The following is a 24,645-nucleotide window of genomic DNA, read 5'->3' on the forward strand; positions in this document are numbered from 1 at the left end:
TCATCATCATCATCATACATGGCGTCGGCGTGGTTTCTTGGTCTTACCTTTCCGGAACTTTTCAGCCTGGTCTCTCCACTGTTTCACCTCATTCTCATTGACCAGCCTGTGAAGCCGGAAGACCACATGAGAAACGATGCGCATCGACGGACCCAGTTTGGACTCAAATTTTGCAGTCAAACTGAGACAAGCCTGGGCATTTTTTTTCTTCCTTTTATTATTCGGACAAATGTCATTTCCAATGTGTCAACGAATGACGATGTGCTGCAATCAATTATTTGCCCAGCTTTGACCAGCTTCCTGCAGGTTGCACTGCCAAGTATGTTAGAGGTCAACGAAATCTTGCGGGATTTGAATCAGTTCAAGTAAATATTTTACAATTTGGGTATTTTTGTTGTAAATTAGTACATTAGAAAATTGAAAATAATAAAGCTGGGAAAACTGCAGGAGTGGGATAAGTTCATGTAGGTAAAAATAAATAAAATAAAAATAAATAAATAATGAACGAGAAGCAAAAAGTTGATAATTGTTAATATAGGAAGCATAATTTGAAGGGGAAAAAAGACTTGAGTAAAACCTTGAGTATCGAGAGGAGCCTTGGCTGGAGTTGAAAGAATAAAAAAAGAAATGTCACTAACATAATGGAAAACAGTTTAAGCTACAAACTGTCACAAATGCTGGTTATTCTATACTATTGCATATTATTAAAGAGGAAGTCAACGCCACTGTTCTATGCATGTGGCCGGGCTGGTTAATATTGTGTTCGTGCCAGAGTTAAGCAGCAAAATCCATCACTTTTTCTCAATATCAGATTATATTTTGCCACTTGCTGTTGGATGAAAATGACATCGCAGTTGCTCAGTCTCAGGTAACAACCAATCACAGCGCAGGTTCAGAAAACAGGTGAGCTGTGATTGGTCGTCGTCTGAGCAACAACCAATCACAAGTCGACAGTAAGCGGCAAAATGGCTGCCCCCGAGATGGATGAAAAGTGCTGGATTTTGCAGCATAACTCATATTCCACAAATGTAATATGAACCACCAGAATGTCATGTTTAGACTACCGAGGTCACATAAAACACATTATTGTCAAGAAATGTTTCAGGTCGACTTCCACTTTAAAATTCCACACCAATTTTTTTTTTTTTTTTTTTTTTTTTTTTTTTTTTAAGCCTGTATGTTTTCGAGGATCCAACATACCCCCCCCAAAAAAAGACAAAAGCTACACTGTTGAACAACTTTACATAGCAGTGGAAAAGAGGCTGCTGTACACTTGTTGAGGTGTGGGTCACATGTCGTCATGGTGACCACATCTGATGAATGACTACATTGCTTTTGCAGTTGATTTAACCTCTGCAACCCCCATCAAAAAGAAAAAAAAAACCACAGCAGCACAAGACATGCGTTCAGCCATCAACTACGGGGGCCTGTGGCACTCTGCCAACCTCGTGTGGAAATCTCACTTTTCCAGGTCTAATTTACTTTTAAGATCATTTATGGAAACGCAACACGACTTTGGCAGGAGGGATCATGTTGCCTCCCGGTGATGGACCAACGGTGGTTTTTAATGAACGGCTGAGCTTACACGCCGCATCCAAGTTTGCCGTTGAGGCGCTACTGGAAAGAATTACGCTCAAGCGCTCTAATAGAACAAAAATAGTGACTGAGTGACTCGACAGTGGCCAAGGTTTTAACACACTGCATGTTTTATGCTTCTTTCACCGACATGACTGAGCGTACACATCGTTGATCTGCAATAGAAATAAACTGATTATGAGCTTATTGTAAATTCTGTAGGTCCATGTTGCCACAGCAGTAATTATGTGCAGCGCTTATCGAACATGATTCAAGAGTAGAATCAAGGCCATAATACATCCTAATGTCGAGTTAATATGACAGTCCCGTTTTGAGATTTTTGAGATTTTGCCAGCCCCATTTTCTGTCATACCGGAACTGGAACTATTTCCTGCTGACGTGTCTTAAGAATCATGGGAAATGTAGTCTTACTAGCCTAATGCTGCAGTGACTTATGAACATACTTATGAACGTGAAATGAGCGTTTCGAGGCAGCACAACCAACATTCAATAACTGCGGGAACCAAGCAAAAAAAAAAAAGTTGGAAAATGGTGAGTGCATTGACTTGTTCGGCACTGTTGAACTATCAAGCAAGTTAGCATTTAGCACTGACTAAAGTAATACACAACCACCAGTCACCAGATTGACTAATTATTAAATGTGTTAAAGTAATTCCTGGTGAAAATGTATTGTAGAGAATTCGGTTTAAATTGCATCACCTTCTTTAGTGTCTCGCTCGAATGCGGGCGCGATATTTGAATATTGTCGCTTACGTAAGTGCAGTCCGTCAAGGCAGGTAAAGGAAAGCACACAGTTTGTTTGGATAATGCGCTGAGATCTGCCAGTGGCCGTTAATGCCATGAAGACTAAAAAGCAAACATCCCATGTAAGTACATGAGCAAAACCGCTGACATGAAGCCAAGTGGCTGCGTGGCAGCACCTCAACATGGCTCCCTTGGCTGGCCTGCCGAACACGATTAGAGTCTTTTTCTTTTGATCTCAGGTTTCCTCTTTGGTGCCCGTTGACGCACGGAGCGCCGCTTCCTCACATTTCGCCCAAGACCCCCTGCTGCTGCCACCTTCACTTTGCCTCACCTTCCTGAGGAATTGCACTTCATTCTCTCTTTTTTTTTTTAAAAGGGCCGCCTGGCATGTACAAATAATAAGAGTAGTGATTGCTATGCATGTTTGTGTAACAAAGACTCTGCAGTACTTGATTTGACTTACATGCGAATGATGTTTTTGACGTGGAAGTTGTCCAGAGGGGAAAGGTCGGGGTCCTCCCCTTTGTCGTCCTGCAGGACGATTTGCTGGAGGATCCTGTCGAGAAGCTGCCAGTGATGCATGCTGCTACCACCGCGCTTATCTGAAAATTCAAGCACAAAGTTCAAATCTTTCATTTGAGATTTAGATTTTGGACCTCATGATTCAGATCAATCACATTATTGATTTAGATCAGGGGTGTCAAACTCACGTTAGCTTAGGGGCCGCATGGAGGAAAATATATTATCAAGTGGGCCGCATCGGAAAAATAACGGTATATAACTTAAAAACAATTGCTGTCATTTATACGCAGATTTTCGTGGACCAGACCTAAATTACGGAGCTCAATTGTAATCATATTGTTCGGAAAAATAACACAAATGCAAATAGAACACAGCAACACTTTGCCGGTATATATTCTGGACGTGTGAAATCGACCTGTTTTGCATATATATTGTTCCCAGAATGCATTGCATGGCGCAGTTAATGATGTTATAAGGACGTTTATCCTTGTCATATCTATTTGTGTTACCAGTAATTGAATTTGTGTCGTATTTAACACATTTATGTTGGTGTATGATTCCCAAAAAAAAATAATAATAATTAAACAAACTGTAGTTAAAGTTGTGTGTAAAATAATGACATCCCGGACGACGATTCCCTGGACAAGTTGCATTGGTCATCTGAGGACTGCTTGTGAAATTACAAAGTTATATGTTTTGATTGTGGCTGGCTGATTAATTAGTCGGACATTACAAATTTTTAAGTTTTTTTTTTTTTTTTTTTTTACTTTACCCAAATCATCTCGCGGGCCGGATTAAACCCATTTGCGGGCCTGATCCGGCCCGCGGGCCGTATGTTTGACACCCCTGATTTAGATATTGCGGGCGAGATGACATCCAGCACAGGCTCTTTTTTTTGGGTGAATTACTGCCGTTTTGACAGAGCAACAAGTCAAAACGGCAAACAAGCAAACAAGATTTTGAATGACAGTACAAGCGAAACAATATCTAAGAATTTTGAGGTAACGTTGATGTCTGAAAACTGCACAATGTTGTCTGCTAATAATTGTTGTTGCCTTTTCCAGTTTTATGATGCAACTGTCGATCAACAACTTTCAGCCATTTGTCAAAGCGATTTTCTATTTTCGAATATAACATGTAGCAACTCACATGGCATCTGCAGGCAGTGCTGGAGGATGGAGAGGAGGTGCGGGTAGGCGTCCGAGTGGCTCAGTTTCTTTTTAACCAGCTCAAACATGGCGCTGGCACTTTTGGTGTCTATATGGGTCTGTTGAGTAGAAGAACGCTCGCATTATTGTCTCGACATCACAATCCGACATCGCCCTGCATTACTTACCATGTCAAACCTTTTGGCCAATTCAGAGTCATCCTCATTGCGCACCATCTCAAAAAAGTCCAAATGCCTGATGAAGAAACAAATGAGGATTTTTTTTTTTCCCATATTTTGCCATAATTTCCTGGTAAGATGCCTTTTCCCTTGCTTGATTGACACTCACCGATCTAAAGTGGCATTTTCATGCTCTCGAAGCTTGTCAATGACTGGTTGGATGCCCAACATCAAGAATTCATACCTCAGGTGGAGACGGAACTCAAGGTTGTCCTGGAGATGGCGGAATGAAAAGTAAAAAAAAAAATACACAAGATTCAGATTAGACTTGGGCATATGCTAGATCGCTGTTAAAACGCTGTGACATTGGCAGATTTGGTTTGATTAAAAAGCAAATTGATCCCTGTTAGCGTTGAAAAGAAACCAAACGAACGTCATTGAAAATGTAGGATCTTCTCAGGATCAATATCAAGAATCGTACTTGTGTGTTTTCACTTCTTCAAAGGACTAAAATTGAGATTTACAGCAAACGCGCTACGTTTCTTATGTGACGTTTTGGATGAATGCCAAAAAAAATCCGCACGATGTCAAACGCTGCTCGTACGTCAGTCTGCACCGCGAGGCTCAAACGACAAGCAACAATAAGCAAATCACATTTTTGGAGTGGAGGGGGGAGATGAATGCCCGTGCCAGAAGACCACATAGATCAAATTGTCATTGATTAGGGAGTAAAGTATGTGCAGTCCAGATGGGATCAGGGCACAATCCAACATCCACAAAAGGAAGTGATGTCATTAAAAATGCTGAAAACATCTATGCTAATTTGAATGTACACAACATGTTTTTTAAAACGGTTTCCAACTATTGAAACATTGTTGACGAAAGCGACTGTTTGTCGAATATGTCGTGTTGCTGCTGACCTCCCCTGCGCCGGCGTTGAGCACAGCGTTGATGAAGGACATAATTGCAGTCTTCAAGTTGACCTCGTCTCTGTAGCGTCCCGTGCTTCTGTCCAGCTCATTCAGCAGCGTCTACAAACACATGGGAGAGTTTGGCGCTCGTGTTGTGAAGCAGATGTCACACGTATGACGGATGTCTTCATAAATCACACACAACAGTGTTGAAATCACAGTGGTGGGATCAGATAACACAAGAGGTCACTCACTCGTTTGTAAATAAAGCACTACAGATTAGGGATAGACCGATTATCGGCCGGCCGATTATCGGTGCCGATATTTGACAAATATCGGCATCGGCCATTTTACGAATTTGAAGGGCAATAAAGCTGGAATCATGTCATTAAATAATAAAAAAAAAAATACATTTAGAAATTATGTTGAAATTTTGGAAAACTTTATTTACCGTAGAAAACTATTTAGTTATTTATTTATTTGCTTGCTTAGTTTTGAATTAACACATGCTGATGACCCTGGAAGTTCCCTACATTTTCTACAATTTCTGTGAAAATTTTTAATTAATAAAACTGTCTATTGTTTATATGTTTTAAAATTAAAAAGGTTTATTTTATTTTATTTACACAATTATTTGCTCTATTACTGCAAATGATATCGGCTTGAAATATCGGTTATCGGCCTCCTTAACGACGAATAATCGGTATCGGCATCGGTCCTGAAAAAAACGTATCGGTCTATCACTACTACAGATTCCTGACCTCCATAACTCTAAGATATCTTCACCCAACGTTATGCTCTTCACATGTGTCGTTTTGATTTGCTGCCGGGCTCTCAGAAGACATCAGCACGTGTGAAGCGAGAACGAAAAAGATGCGAGTTTGCCGCACCTGAAAACGAGCGCGCTCGGCGGCGTATTTCTGGTAGTGGGCCATGGCCTGCAGGACTTTCTTGTGTCCGTCGGGCACCAGGCACACCGCCCCAAGAATCTCCAGGACGGCCACTTTGGTCTTGACGTTCTCCGTCCGCAGGCTCTGCGAGATGGTGTTGATGCTCTGCGGGTGGGCGAGCACGTGCGCGCGCCCCTGAGAGTTGTTCATCAGGGCCTTGATGCAGCCGATGACGGAGGTGTGGACGCGGCTCTCCGAGGTTTCGTAGTCCATGCTGCGCAGGAAGTTGAGGAGGCAGGTGAGGCCGTCCAGCTCGATGAAGCGCGTCACAAACCTGACAAGGGGAAGGGCCGAATTTTACTGGCGTGGCGATACAAAAAAAAAAAAGCTGCCACCGGTTTAAATACATCGATGAAGTGTCACCTTTATTCATTCATTCGAGCACAAAACCACTGAATATGATGAAAGACCTTGACGAACGTAATTAATGCATGGTTGTCAAATATTGCAAAGGGGTAGCGGCTCCCTTGTGATTTGTAGAAGCAGAATGTGACATTAAACCAGGGACACTAATTACTTAAGCTCATTCCTGACTTTAATATAATCAGTTCCACTCCTACTGTACATCCAATTCAAAAAAATAAAAAATAAAAAATTCCAAGCCTCGGACACGTTTGCAAGCACAATATGCAATGCGCCGGCTGCCCAAAGCCAGCTGAGATAGGCTCCAGCACCCCCCGTGACTCTTGTGAGGAATACGCGGACAAGAAAATGGATGGATGGATAATTCATTAAGTTATTTGAAGTTAAAAATATATACAGTTAAAAGGAGTGTGAAACATTGACTCGTAGATTTATGTTTTTGTAATTTTCTGCCACTAGGTGATATTAGTGTTTCATGGTGGATGTTGGTGACAGGAACATTACATTTTTCTCTTCAACTTCAGAACAATTGGTGTTTGAAACATGAAACAACTCATGGACTACAGGCCATTTTGATCATTGTAAACTAGTCACCAGTCACCACGAATTATTATTATTATTTTTTTAATCACATTTATTATTGCTAAATTGTGCGATAGTGCCTCCTTTGCAGTGTTGTATGCAAAATAAAACATGATCAGCAATGTTTGTACAATAATTCTATTTACATGTTTAATGCCTGTAGACATCGCATTTAATAATAATAATAATAATAATAATAATAAAAATAATAATGATGATAATAATAATACATCAGATCTCAATAGCACTTTTCTGAACACTCAAAGATGCTTTACAATGGATACATTATTCATTCATTCATATTCACACTGTGCAGAACTATACCCTGTAAGCGAGAAAATCTGAGAATTGGTTGAATCCAATTTGACTTTACTCAATAAATATCGGTTACAAGCTTTGAAGAAAAAAGTAGAAGCAGAAATGGAAAATTGTGATTAATCGTGATAAATTACAGAAAATTGTGTGATATATATATATATATATATATATATATATATATATATATATATATGAATGTATAAGACCATCTTGAAGTATCTTAATATGAGACACGTGTCTCGTCTAAACAGAAGAGCAGCTCGCTATTAACCATCAAGCTGACAAGCTGAATGACAGGAAATGTAAACTTGGAGTGACGCCACAGTCAGCATACAAATTAGCTTCTCGTTCCTCCATTGTCAGATTCCTGATGATCGTGATGTATTAATTCCAAACAGCAAATTGCAAGAGGGTGAGAAAGAGGACACAAACTGGAAGGGGAAAAAACGCAGATGGGGACGATTTGCAGCCATGTATTGTTTTGACGCCATCAGAAGAACACAACCAACCTCTTCCACATTTTGACTTTTTATAGGCACGGAAAAAACCACAAAACATGGAAATTAATATTGCACCTACATTGAGGCCAGCTGTTTTGACTTAAATGCAATCGGTTCCAGATTTCCAACAAAAGCGCACACACACACTTTACCTGGCACGATCAACAAATTCCTCAACGATATAAAACAATTTGACAACGCGTTTGGCTGACAAAATCTATCAGCAAACAAAGTGCTTCTTGTGCGTTTCCCCCAGGAGCTACGATAAAGTCGCCATCTATAAATAAATGCAACATATTGGACACGGTATGGCAGCCGCTCGGTGGAACACATTCTGCACCTTCTTCCAGCTCACCGGTGTCAAGTGAGGCCAAGTACGATATACTATTAGCCATATTCGTCTCCAGGAATTGTAAGACCACCTTAGAGGAAGATCCTTTATCCTGACTGAAGCTGCACAGGAAGCAGAAGGTGAAAGATGCTCTTCTTAGGAGTTCGAAAAGGTGAAAGCAATTCAGTCTGGCATTTTTCTGTGCTTTCAGAGATGTCAGAGACATCTTGTGCAGTTCAACACATACACATATTTTAACTCATTCACTCGCCGCCATTTTCACATTTCGCAATCCCGTTCGCTCCCGGCTGTTTTACTGGATTTTGACTGATTTTGCAAGGCCACAGAATATTGTGTTCAATTGCTATAAAAGCATGGAACCTATCAAAAGAAAGATTAAAGTCTCTTCTTTCATCAGGAAAAAAAAAAAGTATGTTTCTATCTGTTTCCAATTAGCATTAGAAGAGAGCTAGGTTTAATCAGTTTTCACAAATCTATTCAAAATTGGAAGTAATTGAGCTTTTTATCTAGATGGCCCTGGTTGATCTCCTTTGCTCTGCTGCCACCTGCTGGCCGTTTGTGTAATAACTACCATTTCTGCAACCGTTCTTCGCAGCTGAAAGGCTGCATCAAAGCCTTCTGTATGCTCTGGCATTAAAAAAAAAAAAAAAAAAAAAAACACCTCCCAAAAAACGTATAAATACGTCTTTGGGACACCTAAGACATAAAAAAGAAAACGTATTTACACGTTATTGGGAGTAAATGAGTTAATGGGCTAGCAAATGATGTGTGAGCAATGCATTGTGTTTGTATAACATTGCAGAGCACAGATGTCCTCGTCATCTTGCTCTTCCTCTACGGTTAGTAGTAGCCAACCTTCTCTGACTTTGGAGTGTCCTTTGACTGTCTCCGCTCAAGTTCACGCTCAAGTGGCTTGCGGACCAATCATTCGCTCCTCTTTAGAAGAAGAACAACCACACGCATACTTGAAAACCCACGAGGATCGTCTTCAATTCAAAGACGCAACCGCTGCATACGATATGCACGCAGGCGGCGCTAAACACTAGCGGGGAAAAGCCAACAACGCACACACGCACAAGAAAGAAAGAAAAAAAAAGAAGAGCATAATATAACTTGGAATGTAATGGCACGAACCAAAAATGACAGATGAGCACACCACAGTGTGTGTTGAGGCAGGGCCAATGACAGTCAAAGGCAACATTATGTGCGGCAGCATTTCAGATGATTATCTTAAGGAAATGATCATAAAGCAAGAAAAAGGATGAGTTTGGATTTCAATGGAATCAAGAACTGTTGATCAAAAACTCATTTGGATCCGAGCCAAAGAGTAAACCTTTACACAGACCGTCAGACCTTATGCCGAAAGTTTGTTCGATACTATTTAGATTATGGCTCAATAATGGCCACTTCAGAATAGTCCGATGTTTTGTTCGGAGTCATTCTAAACAGTTTTAGCTCTTTATTTTTGGGTAACCCTGTTGGAGGACCAAAGAATTTTCATTGGTTGTTCAATTGGTATTCGCTCGTTAATGTATAGTTTCTAAGTTTTAGTTCTTTCTGTCCCCTTTCATTTCTTTTATTTTAAAGAGTGAAATAAAGTGATTTGATTTGATTTGATTTGATTAAAGGCTAGACTTTTCCTTAAAAAAATAAATAAATACAAAATAATGTGAACATGAATAGCAGATTTTGGCGAGTCCGAGCGCCTACTTGCTAATCTTGACATTTTTAATTTTTTTTTTTTTTTTTTTTACTTATTTTGATTTCCTGTACAGATTCCCAGACAACCTGTGCCAGATGCAGCAAAACAGTCCCAGAACAAAACCAAGTCTTATCTATGTTTTTGTCCAGACCAGATTCTGGCTCACATGGCCGTGGTTGTCACTTTAAGTGCTGCACACTTGCACAAGAAATGTTTAAATCTCATAACAGCCCTCGAACAACCTCGAATGTTTTTGATGTCAACTTGTGCCGGGAATGTGCAAAGAGTGTGGGCTTATCATAACAGGAAATGCCACTGCGGACACAATCATATACAATCAATCTAGCAATGCATTTACTTAGTTTAGTTGAGGAAACGATGATGTACTGGTTGAGAATGTGTTGGTTTATTTAAATCAACTAACACTATGCGAATAACGTACACAATAACCCACTTTTGTCACAATACTCAGAAGCTGTTTTAAATTAGAGAAAGGGTCTACAAAAAAAAAAAAAAAAAAAATCTAAAACAAGCACAAACATTAAGCAAAGGCGGATTTGTGTTAGAGGTGTTCATTTGTGGAACGATGACGGAAATGAATTAAAAAGTTGTGAATCAGCTACAATCAAGTACAAAAATGTATATGGATTAGGTATAAGTAGCTGAAATTGCAGAAATGTTGGAAATGTATGAAAATTATATGTGCATGTACGAGGGTATAATTATTTAGAAATGTTCTTATGTGCTTATGTATCTACATAGTTGAAGGTATATGTGTGCATGCCATCGGATATATACACAAGTATGTTGAGCGTCACTATGTGATCTTTCCATAGTGCGTGTTTTTTGTCTTTCATTTGGGATACACTATATGAAAAATCGGTTATTGTATTAACATCAAATAAGTCAAAAATAGGGTAGCACAAGCCAATTTTTTTTTTTTTTACTACTTCCTTTAGAACAGAAACTGTTCTTAACGTTGACTATTGATACGCTACGTTTATTTCTCGCAAGTTCCTGTGTTTTTTTTTCTCTCTCGCAAATCTGCTACTTTATAAAGTTGCAAATTTGTTGCTTTATAATCTCACAAATTTCTTGCTTTAAACTTGCAAATTTACATGTTTTTTTTCTCGGAATATTACCACCTGTCTAAAAAAAAAAATATATATATATATTTATACGTAGCCCTAATACACCGTATCTTCTCTTCTTTTAAATACTTGTTTTGTTTTTTTAAACTCTAGTCGTCCCTTTTCAAAATGATTTCATGAAGAAAACAAGTGTCAGCAGCTTTTAACAGGTGTGCCTAATGTAGCTACCCACCATCATTATGCTAATCGTGTGACCAAGGTGGGGAAAATGTGTCCTCTTAGTCATAATCACGCTACTCAAGTCCCCCCCCCCCCAAAAAAAATAAAAAAAATAAAAAATGTGGTGCTCTGTTCCACAGCTAATGTCGCTAACGTATTTAGTAAGACAGAACGTGAAAATTGAAAATTGATGATGGGCCCACGCTTTATGAAGTGGAACCATTCAGAGCAGCAGCTAATAGTCGAAAGCAATATTGACACGGTCACGCTTGAGAAGTTTGGAGAAGAAGCTGTAGTGGAAACACATTCGGGTCTCTGTGATGCTCTTCCAGACGAGAGCCAGTGAGAAAGCATGGCCGTTAGAACCTGTAGAAAATGTCACTTTGTGCAGTCGTTATTTTTGCCAGGGAAATGACAGTGAGGAACGGGACACCTCGAATCCCATGTAACTTACACCTCCCACCAACTGGTGTAGTTGAGGTGTGGTTTGGATTGGTAAAAACAGATCAGTCGCACATTTCTAATGCAGTGTGTGCTCTTTTTTTTCCCCATCTCCATTTTTGCCTTAGGAGGAACTCTTATTACCCCCTTCGGTTTACAATTTCATGCATAACTAGTCACTGATGAGCTCCATTCTTTGCTATTTGTTGCCACTGTACTGGATCGTTATTGGATCTTGGATTAGCACTCAAGTCGATGCAATCAACTTAGTGAGAGGACCAGTTAAAATCAGGTAATATGTCAGGATAAAGTTCAAACTATTCTTTGTGACCATTTCTCTTGACAGATTAGCAAAAATTGTAATTTTGTTTCATAAACCTTCTCCAGGGAAATGAAGATCGAGACAGATGATTCATTTGGTGGTAAAAAAAAAAAAAAAATGATAGTTTTTTTTTTGTTTTTGTTTTTGTAGGTACAGAATATCAGAAAAGTGAACCAGGTTGCATGCTGTCCCTTCTCAAAAGCATCTGGTGTGAAGATGAGATTTTAAAGACAACAAGATGGACATGCTTGCATCCAGCTGTTAAGTTTTGAAGTGGCAGTTTGCGAGCAATGTTGCGTCTGTCCTTGGCACCTGCCTCCCTGCATGCTCACCGTGTGCTTTTGCTCTGTGACCAAGCAAAAAAAAAAAAAAAAAAAAAAAAGGACAGGAGAGCCTTGTCATGCTACACAGCAGCTGCCTTTCTGAACCGCCGGAGGGAAGGCGGGACTTGAGCCAATCCCGGCAGTGACCCAACAAAGTAATGAATTGGTGCACAGACAGAACGAGATGTTGCCATGAAAGTGTCACAAATACGAGGTGTCATGATGAAACTGAAGTCCTCGGTCACATTTGACACAAATAATCCCTTCAGACATTATCAGATGCAACATCAAGAATAAAACTATGAAAGTGAAAAAAAAAAAAAAACAGGGGTCAATATACTTATGATTTATACACAAACTAGCATATCCCTCATTACCGTAATCACAGAATTTCCCTCACCACCCAATCTATGGAACCCACACCACTGCTGAGCATAAAATGGCTCTGACTTAATGAGTAACGACCCGTCTCTGATAATCACATTTTGAGTAATGGAGACTCACTACAATCACAATCAGTCACTACAATTTTATGAGCTTAGTTAAATGTAAGAATGAAAAACGGGAACACGTCAAGCTTTTCCAACATAGTACAAAAATGATAATAATAATAATAATAATAATATTTTTTTTTTTTTTTTAAACCATCGCTTTGAGAATTGAACTTTTGTCTAAAGGAGAGAATTTGTTCACAGGTTACCTCATTGGCTGAGTCCGCAGCGCCGTCTTCAGATCTTCCACCACCTTGTTCCTCATTTCCATTTCCTCCTCGTCAAAGGCAAACAGGGTCTGCATCTGGCCAGAAAATGGAAAAACGCTGACTAAGAGCTGGTGAACCATTTCAACACCACAAAGACACCAGTCTTGCCTTGGTGCTACGTTGTTCCAGCATGCTATTGCTAATAGGTGAAATCTGGATGGCAGAAAATAGCAGCTCCTCTTCCTGCCATACGATCAAACTGCTGCTCTGTTGACATCCAACAGGATCTTCTGTTTAATCTTGTGGTCGTTTTCCATTGAAGCTACACGTCAAGTGTAAGCGTTCAAGAGCGTGTTTTACCAGTAAGCAAGTTACAGTGGTTGCCTATTAATTGACTGAAGAGATATTTATTTAAAAGAGGGCTCCGTTTTCTTAAACATAAGCCATTACCGGGATATCTAGATGTAAGACGGGTGTAAATATTCCACGGCGAGAACCGAAATCTGACCTAACAATAGCCGCCGAGCCTCCACGTTTGACTACTTTACAACACTTCTTGTCTGTCCAAATGTGCGAATGTTTAATCGAGAAACAGCTCAGTCAAAACAACCGTTGTGTCGACTAAGCCCGACGTCCAGATGCTTGAAACGCTCAACGCCAAGAAGCTCTGGCAATGAGCACTTTGTGAGTCAACAGGAAGTCGGACGCACAAATGTCGGGAGACGAACTGCATGCTAAGTTCACCCTGTGTACACGTCTTGCCAAACATTTCGACATCTGTTATTTGTAAGCGCATTCTACCCCGAGTCTAGTTTGCACATGGTGATTTTATTAAAAGCAGTTGGTACACCAGCAGAGGGTATTCTCCTGAATGTGGATTTGTGCAAATAACCCCCTTTGAGCCAAAAAGAAGCCCTTCAGCGTGAATGCTTCATTAACTGAGTGAGCAATGAGTACAACTAATCTCGTTCTTAATTGGAACCACGTTTGTGTAGATGATATGTTCATGAAGTCTATTGATTTCAGTAAACATTTTCAAATGGAGGACGACTGGACGTCTTGGTTGAAGAAAAAATTTGGAGCACGAGCTAGTTCGGGATATTGTTAATATAAATACCGTTTTCCCACTGTCGTTATCCTCCGATGCTAAACTGGGTTAACAGAAACCCTCATCACGTTTACCACAACAACGTTTGAAATACTCTATCAATCGGTGGTGGCCAATAAGCGATTGCAGGGATGTGATTGTGACACGATTTTATGAATGAACACCAAGACGCTGGCTTGTTCGGTAATCTTGCCGGGTCTCGAAGCAAAAATGAGCTCATCCAATAACTCGGCTACTGTGGAAAGGAGAATTTTTCCCTGGTGAGCTCGAACGGGAGCCAAGATGTGAAGTCATTGTCAAACAAATCAACTCCAAATTATTTAAACACTCACTTGTCAAGATGCTGCAAGGAGTACTGTGGAGGAGGAATAACGGGAGGGAGTAAAAAAAAAAATAGATTGCGGAAGGGGAAGAAATACTGCGGATCCACGATGAGTGAGCTGACATACAACATTAAGGTGGATAATTTCTCGTCACAGTTAACTTTTAATAGAATACAGGAATGAGTTTTATATGCATATATATATATATATATATATATATATATATATATATATATGCATATATATATATGCATATATATATATATATGCATATATATATATATATATATATATATATATATATATATATATATATATATATATATATATATATATATATATATATATATATATAGTCAAAATTTGACTAAAGCTCTAAAATTCTATGTGTACAGCATATGTATACATACATACATATATATACATAGATACAGAGGTGGGCATTGTCATTGACTGGAATTGATGATTGATGATTGATGGAAGTGCCCACCTTTTTGGCACTTGCTTCAGCACTTTCAGCGAATGGTTGATCATGCGAAGCCTCAGAAAAAAAAAAAAAAAAAAAAACGCATTGAGAAGGACCGTGTGTACTCGACAGAAGTCATCCTGCTTCACTAGGTGCTCAGTCGATGCATTTTTTTCAAGGCCTTGCATGATCAAGCATTCGGTGAAAGTGCTGAAGCACACGCCAAAAGGTGGGCACTTCCAACAATGATCAATTCTAGTCAATGACGATGCGGACCACTGCATATAAATACATACATATATATTTTTTTTTGTTTGCAATCAGTCCAGCCACATGGTTTCCAGCTGACGGGTCCATGGCGCAAATTGGTCAGCAGCCTAATGTACAATGAGACACAACAACTATAGCAGCAGTTGTGCTTAAAATAACACAGAGAGCATGGCTGACTACTTGTTTTCATTGGCAGCCAAAAAAAAAAAAAAAGTCACTGCGAGAAGTAATGAGCAGTTCCATCTTGGCCTCTGACTGCCATTCCCACTGACTCTTGCGTGTAAAACTGGCCTGCTTATCATCACAGTGTGGGAGAATGTTGGGGTCGCACTGATGGAATTTGGTCATGTCGTCGGCAGGGGCACGATAAACCACCCCAGCAACAAATGAATAGGAACCTCTTAGTCCCATACTTGGACATGGAGGAAACTGAAGATGTAGTGGGACAGCTGGGATTTATGAGGAATATCATTTATTTTGGAATTCCATTGAAAAGGAAGTCAAGACTTACAGCAGCCATGGAGTTGATTCGGTCAATGTAGTAGTCAGGCCAGCTTGTTGCCAGCTTGTTCGGGTCCTCTTGTTCCTGTCCAGGGACACAAACAAACCGTCAAATATTGATTTATAGATTTGAAAACGCAAATCAAATCTTCTAAATGCTCCACCTAAGGCTGATAACTGGTAGAAGAAGACGACCAAACAGCCCAAAATGCTCATTAAAATCTGAGATCTTTACTACTATCAGTTTGGCACAGATACTTTTAAGGATTTTGGTGTTGTCTGCCGTAACGAAGAAGCAGCTTAAACAAAGACAGCTATTTCTGTTGAAAAAAATAATAAAACAAGATATCTAGGTCACGAGAAATTCAGGCTCAAGCATGATGGTTGTAAGGCTTTTCAAACAGAGATCAATTTGTCCTGGACAATTGCAGCTTTTGTGATGCCATCAGAAAACCAGAGACCATGTTGCTCATTTACATCTGGTCTTGCTTAGCCTCGGCTAGGAACATTGGTAGAACACTGTTATTCTTGTCAGGCTTTGCAATTCAATAAAACCTGGAAAATAAATCCTAACTCCCTATTGAAAAATGACATTTAGAGGGGGGAAAAAAAAAAGAATGCGTTTGCTTGTGCTTGATGTATATTTTTAGATTATTGACTAGAAGATTAGATATATGAGATGATATTTGTATTTTATTGTATTAAAAATGCTGTTCCAGTTGCATGCTCAGCTGAGACATCGCAGCAGCTCGTCCTTCATTCAACGGCAGCAACTCACTCACATTCCACGTGTCCGTTGACATTAAAAAACGATTTACATTCAAAGCTGGAGCAGAAGTGGACACGAATCCCCAACAGACTGGGAACTATTCTAATTCTGTACTATATTCCTCTCCATACAACTACATTTTGTTGGCTCTACTGCTTACTGGGAAGAGAAATAGATGGCTGAAGTTCGAGTCCAAATATTTTACTATGTGTGTGTTCCTATCTGGCTGTAGCTGAGATCAGAAGTGCCGATATGGACAGCTAATGTAAATGCAAGATGTACCACTGTAATTTGTCCATATTTATGCTAATTTCCTGACACAACTTATGACAAGAATGAACACATGAGCAGAGAATATGTGAGATGAAGGAATAATGTTTGTTAGCGGAAAGAGCAGTTTGATGACAAGCATTATTGTAATCATCTTTGACATTGCAGTTTCTGTGATAAAAATGCAGAGAGCGATTTTATTGATCAGGCTAACTAAGTCATCAGGCAGAGGGACATTTCTTGGCAAAGGGATATGATTCATGCTTGTCATAAACACGTCTGTTTAATCATGATTTTGGTAAATACCAGACCAGCAAATAGTACAAGTTTAAATTAATTTTAAGAAAATGAAGGAAAAGATGCCTCCCAAAGTGGCAAATCAACACATCACACTTGAACCACTGTAAAATTATATCTTACAGGAGCTCAATTTAACAAGCATCACAAAGTGGTTTTAAGCGATTAAAAAAAACCAGAAACTACATCAGGTTAAGTGGACTCACATTGGAAGTAATAAGACCACATCATCACTGCACCCGTCGCCTCGCCAAATGTCATCAAAGTGAATGTCGGGTGATTTATTTTTACAGTCCATTTGCGGTAATTAACTTCTTAAAAATGTATTTGCATTGCAACTGATTGTCATTTCATCTTTGTTATATCGAGATGCTTCAATGTTTTCATGTTGTAAACATTCTAATGCTCTTTTGAAAGTTTTAGGACTTCCCTGCTCCACTCAAGGAAACCATTGAAGTCAAGCTCCTCACATTAGTGTCTAAATTGTTTAATGACGCCATCTTATAGCCACAAAGAAACCTTTTACTTTGACTTGGCCTGTTGATCTGAAAGCATACAAACCACCGGACTTGGAACAAATGAATTTAACTTGACAGCAATGAAACACAACTGGCATTCCTTCAGGGGTAGCGACATTAGCCATTAGCTTGTTTTGGAGGTGAATAAAAGTGAAGTCTCTCAGTCACGGTGTTATTCAACCACAACAACTGACGACGTCGCCAAGCAAGAGGAAGACAAGGGAAGCAGTGTTTGTCACAGACAGGAACGACTGAGCAACATTTTGTGGTCAAATGGCTGCTACACTGTAATTCCAAAGTAGACAGAGCACGACTGTGTCGTCTGCTCGGCTAAACAACCGTCCGTATAACACTCTAAATTTGCGGGACTTCGTAGATAATATACATGGACTCCGTGAATGAAGGATTTGTTGAGCCCTTCCTCCAACTTTCGGACGTGGACAACCACAGTTTGGCTCTTCATTTTCTTTTTTTTGTTTCACCTCTAGCCTGAATAGTGGCAATGATGTCAAACTATAACGTAGGGAAGATCAAAAGTCAGAGCTCAGTTTTGGATCAAATATAGCTTTGGATGTTCTATGAATGGGTGACTGTGCTTTAATAATGTGAACGTGTGTAGGCGCTTCACAAAACAGATTTGCTGCAGAACGATTGAATTTGGGGCTTTCGAGTTAATGTGAAAATAATCATTGTGCTATTTGAACAATACTGAAAGGACGACTGTGTGCATTCTTGCCCTAATATCTCTTTTAAAAAAGGGTATAGGAAACTTTTTTTTTTTTCCCAGCTCATGACCCACATTAGAAATGTTGGCCATCCCAGTCTCTTAATGCACTGCATTGTGCAGTTCCATCACATCAAAATATTCATAGAAACTAATGAGAATGAATACAAAACATGTATGAAAACGCTTTGCCAAGAAATATTCCGCGCAACCTTCACTCCACCATCAGACCTGTACAGGCCACAAATCGCTTTCTTCTTCACAGTAACTCAAAAGTATGCTGCACCTAACCCGCCCACAAAACAGCCTTTGTTTACAACTCCGCCTCCATCAGATCAGCTAAGCCTGCAAGCTTTAATGGAGAAAGGAAAGGAAGGCTTCAATTGTCATTCTACTTTCCAGACAAAAACCTTGGCTGTATTTACGAAGAGGCACAAGCGAAGGTTTGAGATTATCTATTCGATTTTTGATGGAGAGAGAATAAGGAGCCGAGTTACACTTCTTCTTCAAGCACAATGTCATTTCCTGCTGAATATTTGACCACAAAGTCAGGCTGGAATTTTTTGGAAGGGGATATTAAGAAAACGGGAGATGCTTTGGAGAGGGAAACGGGGTGAAATACAGGGCGAACCAGAATTTCAAGTGGCGTTTTCGTGGTATGCTTGCTGACTATCTTACAGCACCACAACACAGATAGGACGTACAATTAACTACCAAGTCACCTCCAAAAATACGAGAACAACAAGGTCAATGTCATTGTTTTTGTTATATATTGCAAATATTTTGGCTTCAGGGCAAAATATGAATGAAAAATAAAAAGACTGGTCAGTCAGTCATCAGACCTTAACCCAATAGCGCCTGCAATGTTGGTTTCAATACTTTTGAGGGTGGGTGGCTTCAAACAAATGGTGCTCTGTCCTGCATTGATCAACGTATAGATGTAAACGCAATGAAATAAAAGCTGAAATCTTTTAATCTCATATTCATCTGAAACCCAAATATCATGTATCTGCAAGCTGATCAATACTTAAATGCGCATCAATTGCGTGCATGCAGCTTGCAGACGTCAGAGAGCGACAATGTTTTTGCCAAAGCAGAAATGAGAAGTTGGATTTGGGCTGAGCTGATTTAAAACCGGCTCGGGTGAAAGCTGCCCTTCAATAACTTTCATGTCTGACACAGAGGCATTGTGGGAGGAGTTAGTGGCCTCGTCTACAGAGGGACAGCCAGAGTTTTCAGACAAAACAAAAAAAAAAAAAGGACCAATGAACTCACCTTCTTTTTACTGCAGTAGATCTGCCATTTCTTCTCATCAGGTAAAGCGAACATGGCCTCTCTATTCTTATCAGTCAAATCCAACTCGTCCTGCAACAAGGGAAGAATTCATTTCCTTTGAACAATTGTACAAACTTATAACTCAAATAACTCATTTTTATTGATATTTCCTGGTATAATCATCTATAGAATAAATGCACCCAATCATACAAATCGGTTAACACGAATTCGCAGTGTGACATTTGATTATTCAACACTCTCCACACCACGGAAGCGTATTTACAATATTGGCTCCGCTCAATTCCTCGGCCGTGCTCCTTTTGAAATGCATATGAGCCCAGGAAATGAGTTCATGTTTGCCAGAACGGAAAAGAACAGTTCTGAGAGGCTGAATGTGCAACAGGGGACAGAACAAGAAATTGCCTTGACTGACAAAAAAGGAATGTGACGAATCAAGAAAAATGATGGACGACAAAAACATTGAGGATACGATGAGATGCTTTTGAACTAAGTCTTTGTGCTCAAGTGGTGCTAATCTAATAATACTAGTTTTGGTACCATGACGTCAACCAGAAATACCACAACCCCCAACGCCCCAGCAGAGTGAAGATGGCCGACAGTGCCAGGGGTGGGGGCGGGCCCCTTGAGGCCAGCCCAATAGCTTCACAAGTTTTTTTGTTTTTTTTCTAATTCCATTGAGCCTGGGTGAGTGGGTGAGGTGCACACTGCGAGCCTGACATGTTAAAGACTGACATCATCACTTATTCAGAGCTTTCCAAAGCAGAACCAATTATAGAGAGTTTTGAATAACATAAAAAGGAACCCGCTGAATGGTGCCAACTTGAAGGACATGTAATACAGACAAAGGAGCTTTCCAATCACAGCTCCAAGCATTTTTCATCTCAATGGCATCATTTCACTGACTAACGGTGACTCGAACTCCAAGTTGGTCCCCTCGGGGTCAGTACCCGCCACAATAAAAGAATAAAAGCACAGGTCCTCCCTTTCCTCAATATTTATTGATTTTCATTTAAATCACAAACTACTCCCCAACATCCTCTTACGAAGAAACGAAGTCCGAGAAGTCGGCTTGTCTTCGCAGTCGCCTCTTCGCCGGGTCAAAGCCCTTCTGTCCAAACTGCGGCGATTTCGAAGACGTGACACTGGGGAGCTTCTGGGGAAATCCGTGAGAATGAGACCCTCGGATTTGAACCAGATGGGAGCCGAGCCCGACAGTTGATCTTTGGGCTACTTCACTTTGCACAGCGTGCCTGAGGCCGCTCAATTTAGCGTCCGATATGGAAGAGCGATACGGTACGTGAGAGGAGGGCGCACGCGATGAAAAACAGGATTTAAGTATCTGCGGAATGCAGATTCGACAGGGGATGTTTATGTTTACTTAAGGCTTTTACGTAACACTTAAACGGCCGAGTGCTTGAAATTGCAGAGTAGCAAGAGGAGGAAACCAGAAGGGGAGCAAGCAGGGAAAGTTGTGAGGGCTTAAGCATCTTCTAAGCACCAATCTCGTTTTTTTTCAGTGAGTTATTAGCCCCTTTTACATACAAGAATGTTACACCACTGTCAAGTGTATCTAAATTTTACTGTAAAAATGGACAAAGACAAGAAATGAAATGTTCCATTTAGTTGAGCATACACGTAGCGCAGAGATGATGTTGAAATTGGGTGGTTGAAGGAATTTTTTGTTACAACAGCCAAAAGATTTTTTTCCCTCTTACGCAACAGTCTACGGTTTGGAATAAAAGTCGACTAAAACCAGTCAACACAAAAATCCATGCGTCAAAGCTATTTTAATAATTTTAAAAAACATATTAGGAACCGATATTTCGTGTTCCGCACGGACACTTATTGCTGACGGACTCCGATTCGCCACTACTAACTAAGATGCTTTTTCAGGGTTTGTTTGTGGTCTCTTTAAGACTGAAAAGGGAGAAAATTAACGTCGCTATATGACGTACTTGTGACAAAACAATCTGCATCAAAATCACTGATTAAATAAAAGAACTTTAATGAATTTATTGCCGCCTCCCTTCATGCTCAAAATGTGTTCTTATAGCAGGTCTGCGTCACATGACCCTCCCCTTATGACCTGATAGCAATACCACAAAACATTGCGGTCTTCTCGCACTCCAAATTCCAAACCAAACTAAATAACATTCCGCCTTGGCTGTGCAGAACGTGCCCCCCCCCCCCCCCCCACACACACACACACACACACACACATCTCCGCCAACACGCTCCAGTTGGGAATTCATATAAACCAAAGCTAATATTGTTACACCTGCTGCTCAAAAGGGGGAAATGCATACCTGAGGCAATTGAGACCTTCTTTCATATTTTCAACAGCCTATCGAGTAATGTTACAAATTAAAACGGGTGTCACGGTGGTCATGTGCGCAGCAGACTGACGGACAGGCCTGATCATTCAATTTCCTGTTTCGCGAGGCCAGTGGGCTTCTCAAATGTGCTCAATAATAACGAATAGTGAGAGAATATGAAAAAAAAAAAAAAAAAAAAAAAAAAAAACAGAGCTAAAGTCCAGAGAGCATTGACATTGTTGGCCTGGATGAATAAATACATGCATTCTATGCTGCTATGCCCTAAACAAGGATATTGGAAAGCATATGATGAAAAAGTATTAATAGACAATTTTACCACGTAAATAAAGCCGATTTAGTCAGCTGTCATGATTTACAGTACAGCAAAGTAGTGATGTTGTACGATACACACTTAAAGCCATGGAAGATTATTGACATTAACATATCAACTCTCGTTATATTATTATCTGCCCACACAAATGACTCGGAATGTAATGATATCCAAACATCACAATATGAACCTCACGATACGATAATTATCACGATTTGTGTGGAGGTTGGCGATATAAAAAAAAAAAAAGCTTACAATAATGTGTAAAAAATCATGTTTGTTTTTTAAAGCTCATACGAGGGAGAAAAAAAAAGCACACTATTGTGGTTTTGTATATTATAACAGCAATGATGATCATATGCGCCTACTGGCTCAGCAGCGCAAAGCAACATGGCCGACAATGTTGGGTTTGGCTGAAGCGGGCCAAAAGCAATGCATTTTTTTCACAGAGATGCTGAAAAATATTTGCTGGTGGTATGACTGATTTATAGGCGTGATAACCGCTACAGTGGCCAAAACATTCCTTATTAAAATTAAACTGCACTAATTAACTAACCATCAGAGGGTGCTAGAACTGCACAAATGCAGCTTTACATATAACCGCGCCTTTTTAACAGCTGTGCTGCTTTTTAATATCGTGACATGACGACGACGATATTGTGGCACTTTCAATATCGCGATATTGATGTTATACTTTACTTGCTACAAATGACGGCAGGAAGATGCCGAAATTTTCATGATCAGCATAATGCAGAAGGAAACCCAGTAAAATGCAAGTAAAGTCGGGAAGACAACATGACTAATATTGAGCTGATATTTGTTTCATCCACACACCCTCTAAAACAATCAGGAAAATGAGAGCGAAACGACGCAAGTAAAATGGCGTTAGCAGCAAGAAATGCGCCGACAGAAAAAGTGTGTAAATTGTCTGAATATGTCGAAAGGAAGAGACGAGGATGACGGAGTGTGAATGTGTGGGATAGAAAAGGGAGTGAGGTTATTACTGTGTGACCGCTGACTTCGAATGTGTCCGACTCCACCTAAATGGGAATCGTGTGGTCCAAGAATGACATCCTGCCTCGTTTGAAAAAGTTTTACGCTGTGTCCCGCGGAGGTACGCAAGTACGTCCTGCAGCCGTCCTAAGCAAGACAGGAAGCCCGGCGAAAGACAGGGCACATATCAGGAGGTCATGTGAGGCCTCGGAGGTCATTGCAGGAAGCCGTCAATGCTGCCAAGTATTTCATTGTTTTGAAATTACATCACACACGTTTCAAGTTATTAGTATTACTTTTTCATACTTATGTGCGTAAATGTAATTTGAATATGTACCCCAAAGGCAAAAACTTACTTCACTTAATTAATAAAAGCAAGACAATACCTTCTTATTCGTAGTCAAAATGTCTGAAACGACGTTATTTTCCTTTGCAGCTGCTTCAATAAATGTGCACTGATTGAAAGCTGAATAGTGTGGACAGTTACCCAAACATGGGAGATACATAATGTCTTTTTTTGTTTGTTTGTTTGTTATTGATTACTCATTTATGGCCTCAGTCAATATGGTTGAAATAAAACGAGGGGCGGAGGAGGAGGAGTTGGTCATCGGGTTACGTGAAGGCCCATGCTGAAGCGTCCTTGAGGCTCAGCCATGAGTTTATGAATGAACGCGTGTGTGCGTGTGGCAGAGGTTGGATTGACTAGAAAATGAATAAATGACATAATTAGCATTCCATCTCAAGTGTTGAGTGGAAAAGTGCGCATTTCTCAAGTGCCTCCTGACTGGGATGATTTTCAAATCAGTCAGTCTGAAATGAATAAATGATGGTGTGCGTGTGGGCCGTCTTTTGGAATTGGCTTGTGAACTTGATATTGGACCTGTTGCAGAACTACGGACATTTTATTGGTGAGCCACTCAGCACTCAAAAGTTCCAGAATAATCAAATGTGCAGCATCCTGACTTTGACATCTCTCCACTGGGGTGTGGACAGGGGATGACGACTTTACACTGGGACAATATTAACTCATTCACTCGCTGCCATTTTCACATTTCGCAATCCCGTTCGCTCCCGGCTGTTTTACTGGATTTTGACTGATTTTGCAAGGCCCACAGAATATTGTGTTCAATTGCTATAAAAACATGGAACCTACCAAAAGAAAGATTAAAGTCTCTTCTTTCATCAGGAAAAAAAGTATGTTTCTATCTGTTTCCGTTTTGCAGCAATTAGCATTAGAAGAGAGCTAAGTTTCATCAGTTTTCACAAATCTATTCAAAATTCAAAGTAATTGAGCTTTTTTTCGAGATGGCCCTGGTTGATCTCCTTTGCTCTGCTGCCACCTGCTGGCCGTTTGTGTAATAACTACCATTTCTGCAACCGTTCTTTGCAGTTGAGAGGCTGCATCAAAGCCTTCTGTATGAACTAGGATCAAAAATAAAAAAAACACACACACAAAAACGTATAAATACGTCTTTGGGACACTTACATTAAAAAAAAAAAA

At 40.0% G+C, this 24,645-nt stretch overlaps 1 protein-coding gene across 7 annotated transcripts in view; it reads right to left on the minus strand.

The window, feature by feature from the left end:
- The window catches only part of daam2 (dishevelled associated activator of morphogenesis 2), a 95,808-nt gene that overhangs the window by 14,800 nt on the left and 56,363 nt on the right, over positions 1–24,645 (minus strand). For 6 of the 7 annotated variants that reach the window (XM_077537776.1, XM_077537775.1, XM_077537777.1 and 3 more), the window contains 10 exons: positions 19,485–19,574; positions 15,642–15,716; positions 12,964–13,058; positions 5,991–6,324; positions 5,110–5,220; positions 4,359–4,462; positions 4,199–4,265; positions 4,012–4,129; positions 2,804–2,942; positions 48–106 (listed from right to left, as the gene is read on the minus strand). In XM_077537776.1, the coding sequence (XP_077393902.1) occupies positions 48–106; positions 2,804–2,942; positions 4,012–4,129; positions 4,199–4,265; positions 4,359–4,462; positions 5,110–5,220; positions 5,991–6,324; positions 12,964–13,058; positions 15,642–15,716; positions 19,485–19,574 (1,192 nt within the window). The remainder of the gene's footprint in view (positions 1–47; positions 107–2,803; positions 2,943–4,011; positions 4,130–4,198; positions 4,266–4,358; positions 4,463–5,109; positions 5,221–5,990; positions 6,325–12,963; positions 13,059–15,641; positions 15,717–19,484; positions 19,575–24,645) is intronic. The other variant, XM_077537778.1, reaches the window with a different exon arrangement.

This window comes from Festucalex cinctus, chromosome 12, assembly GCF_051991245.1.
Source record: "Festucalex cinctus isolate MCC-2025b chromosome 12, RoL_Fcin_1.0, whole genome shotgun sequence".
NCBI classification, from domain to species: domain Eukaryota; kingdom Metazoa; phylum Chordata; class Actinopteri; order Syngnathiformes; family Syngnathidae; genus Festucalex; species Festucalex cinctus.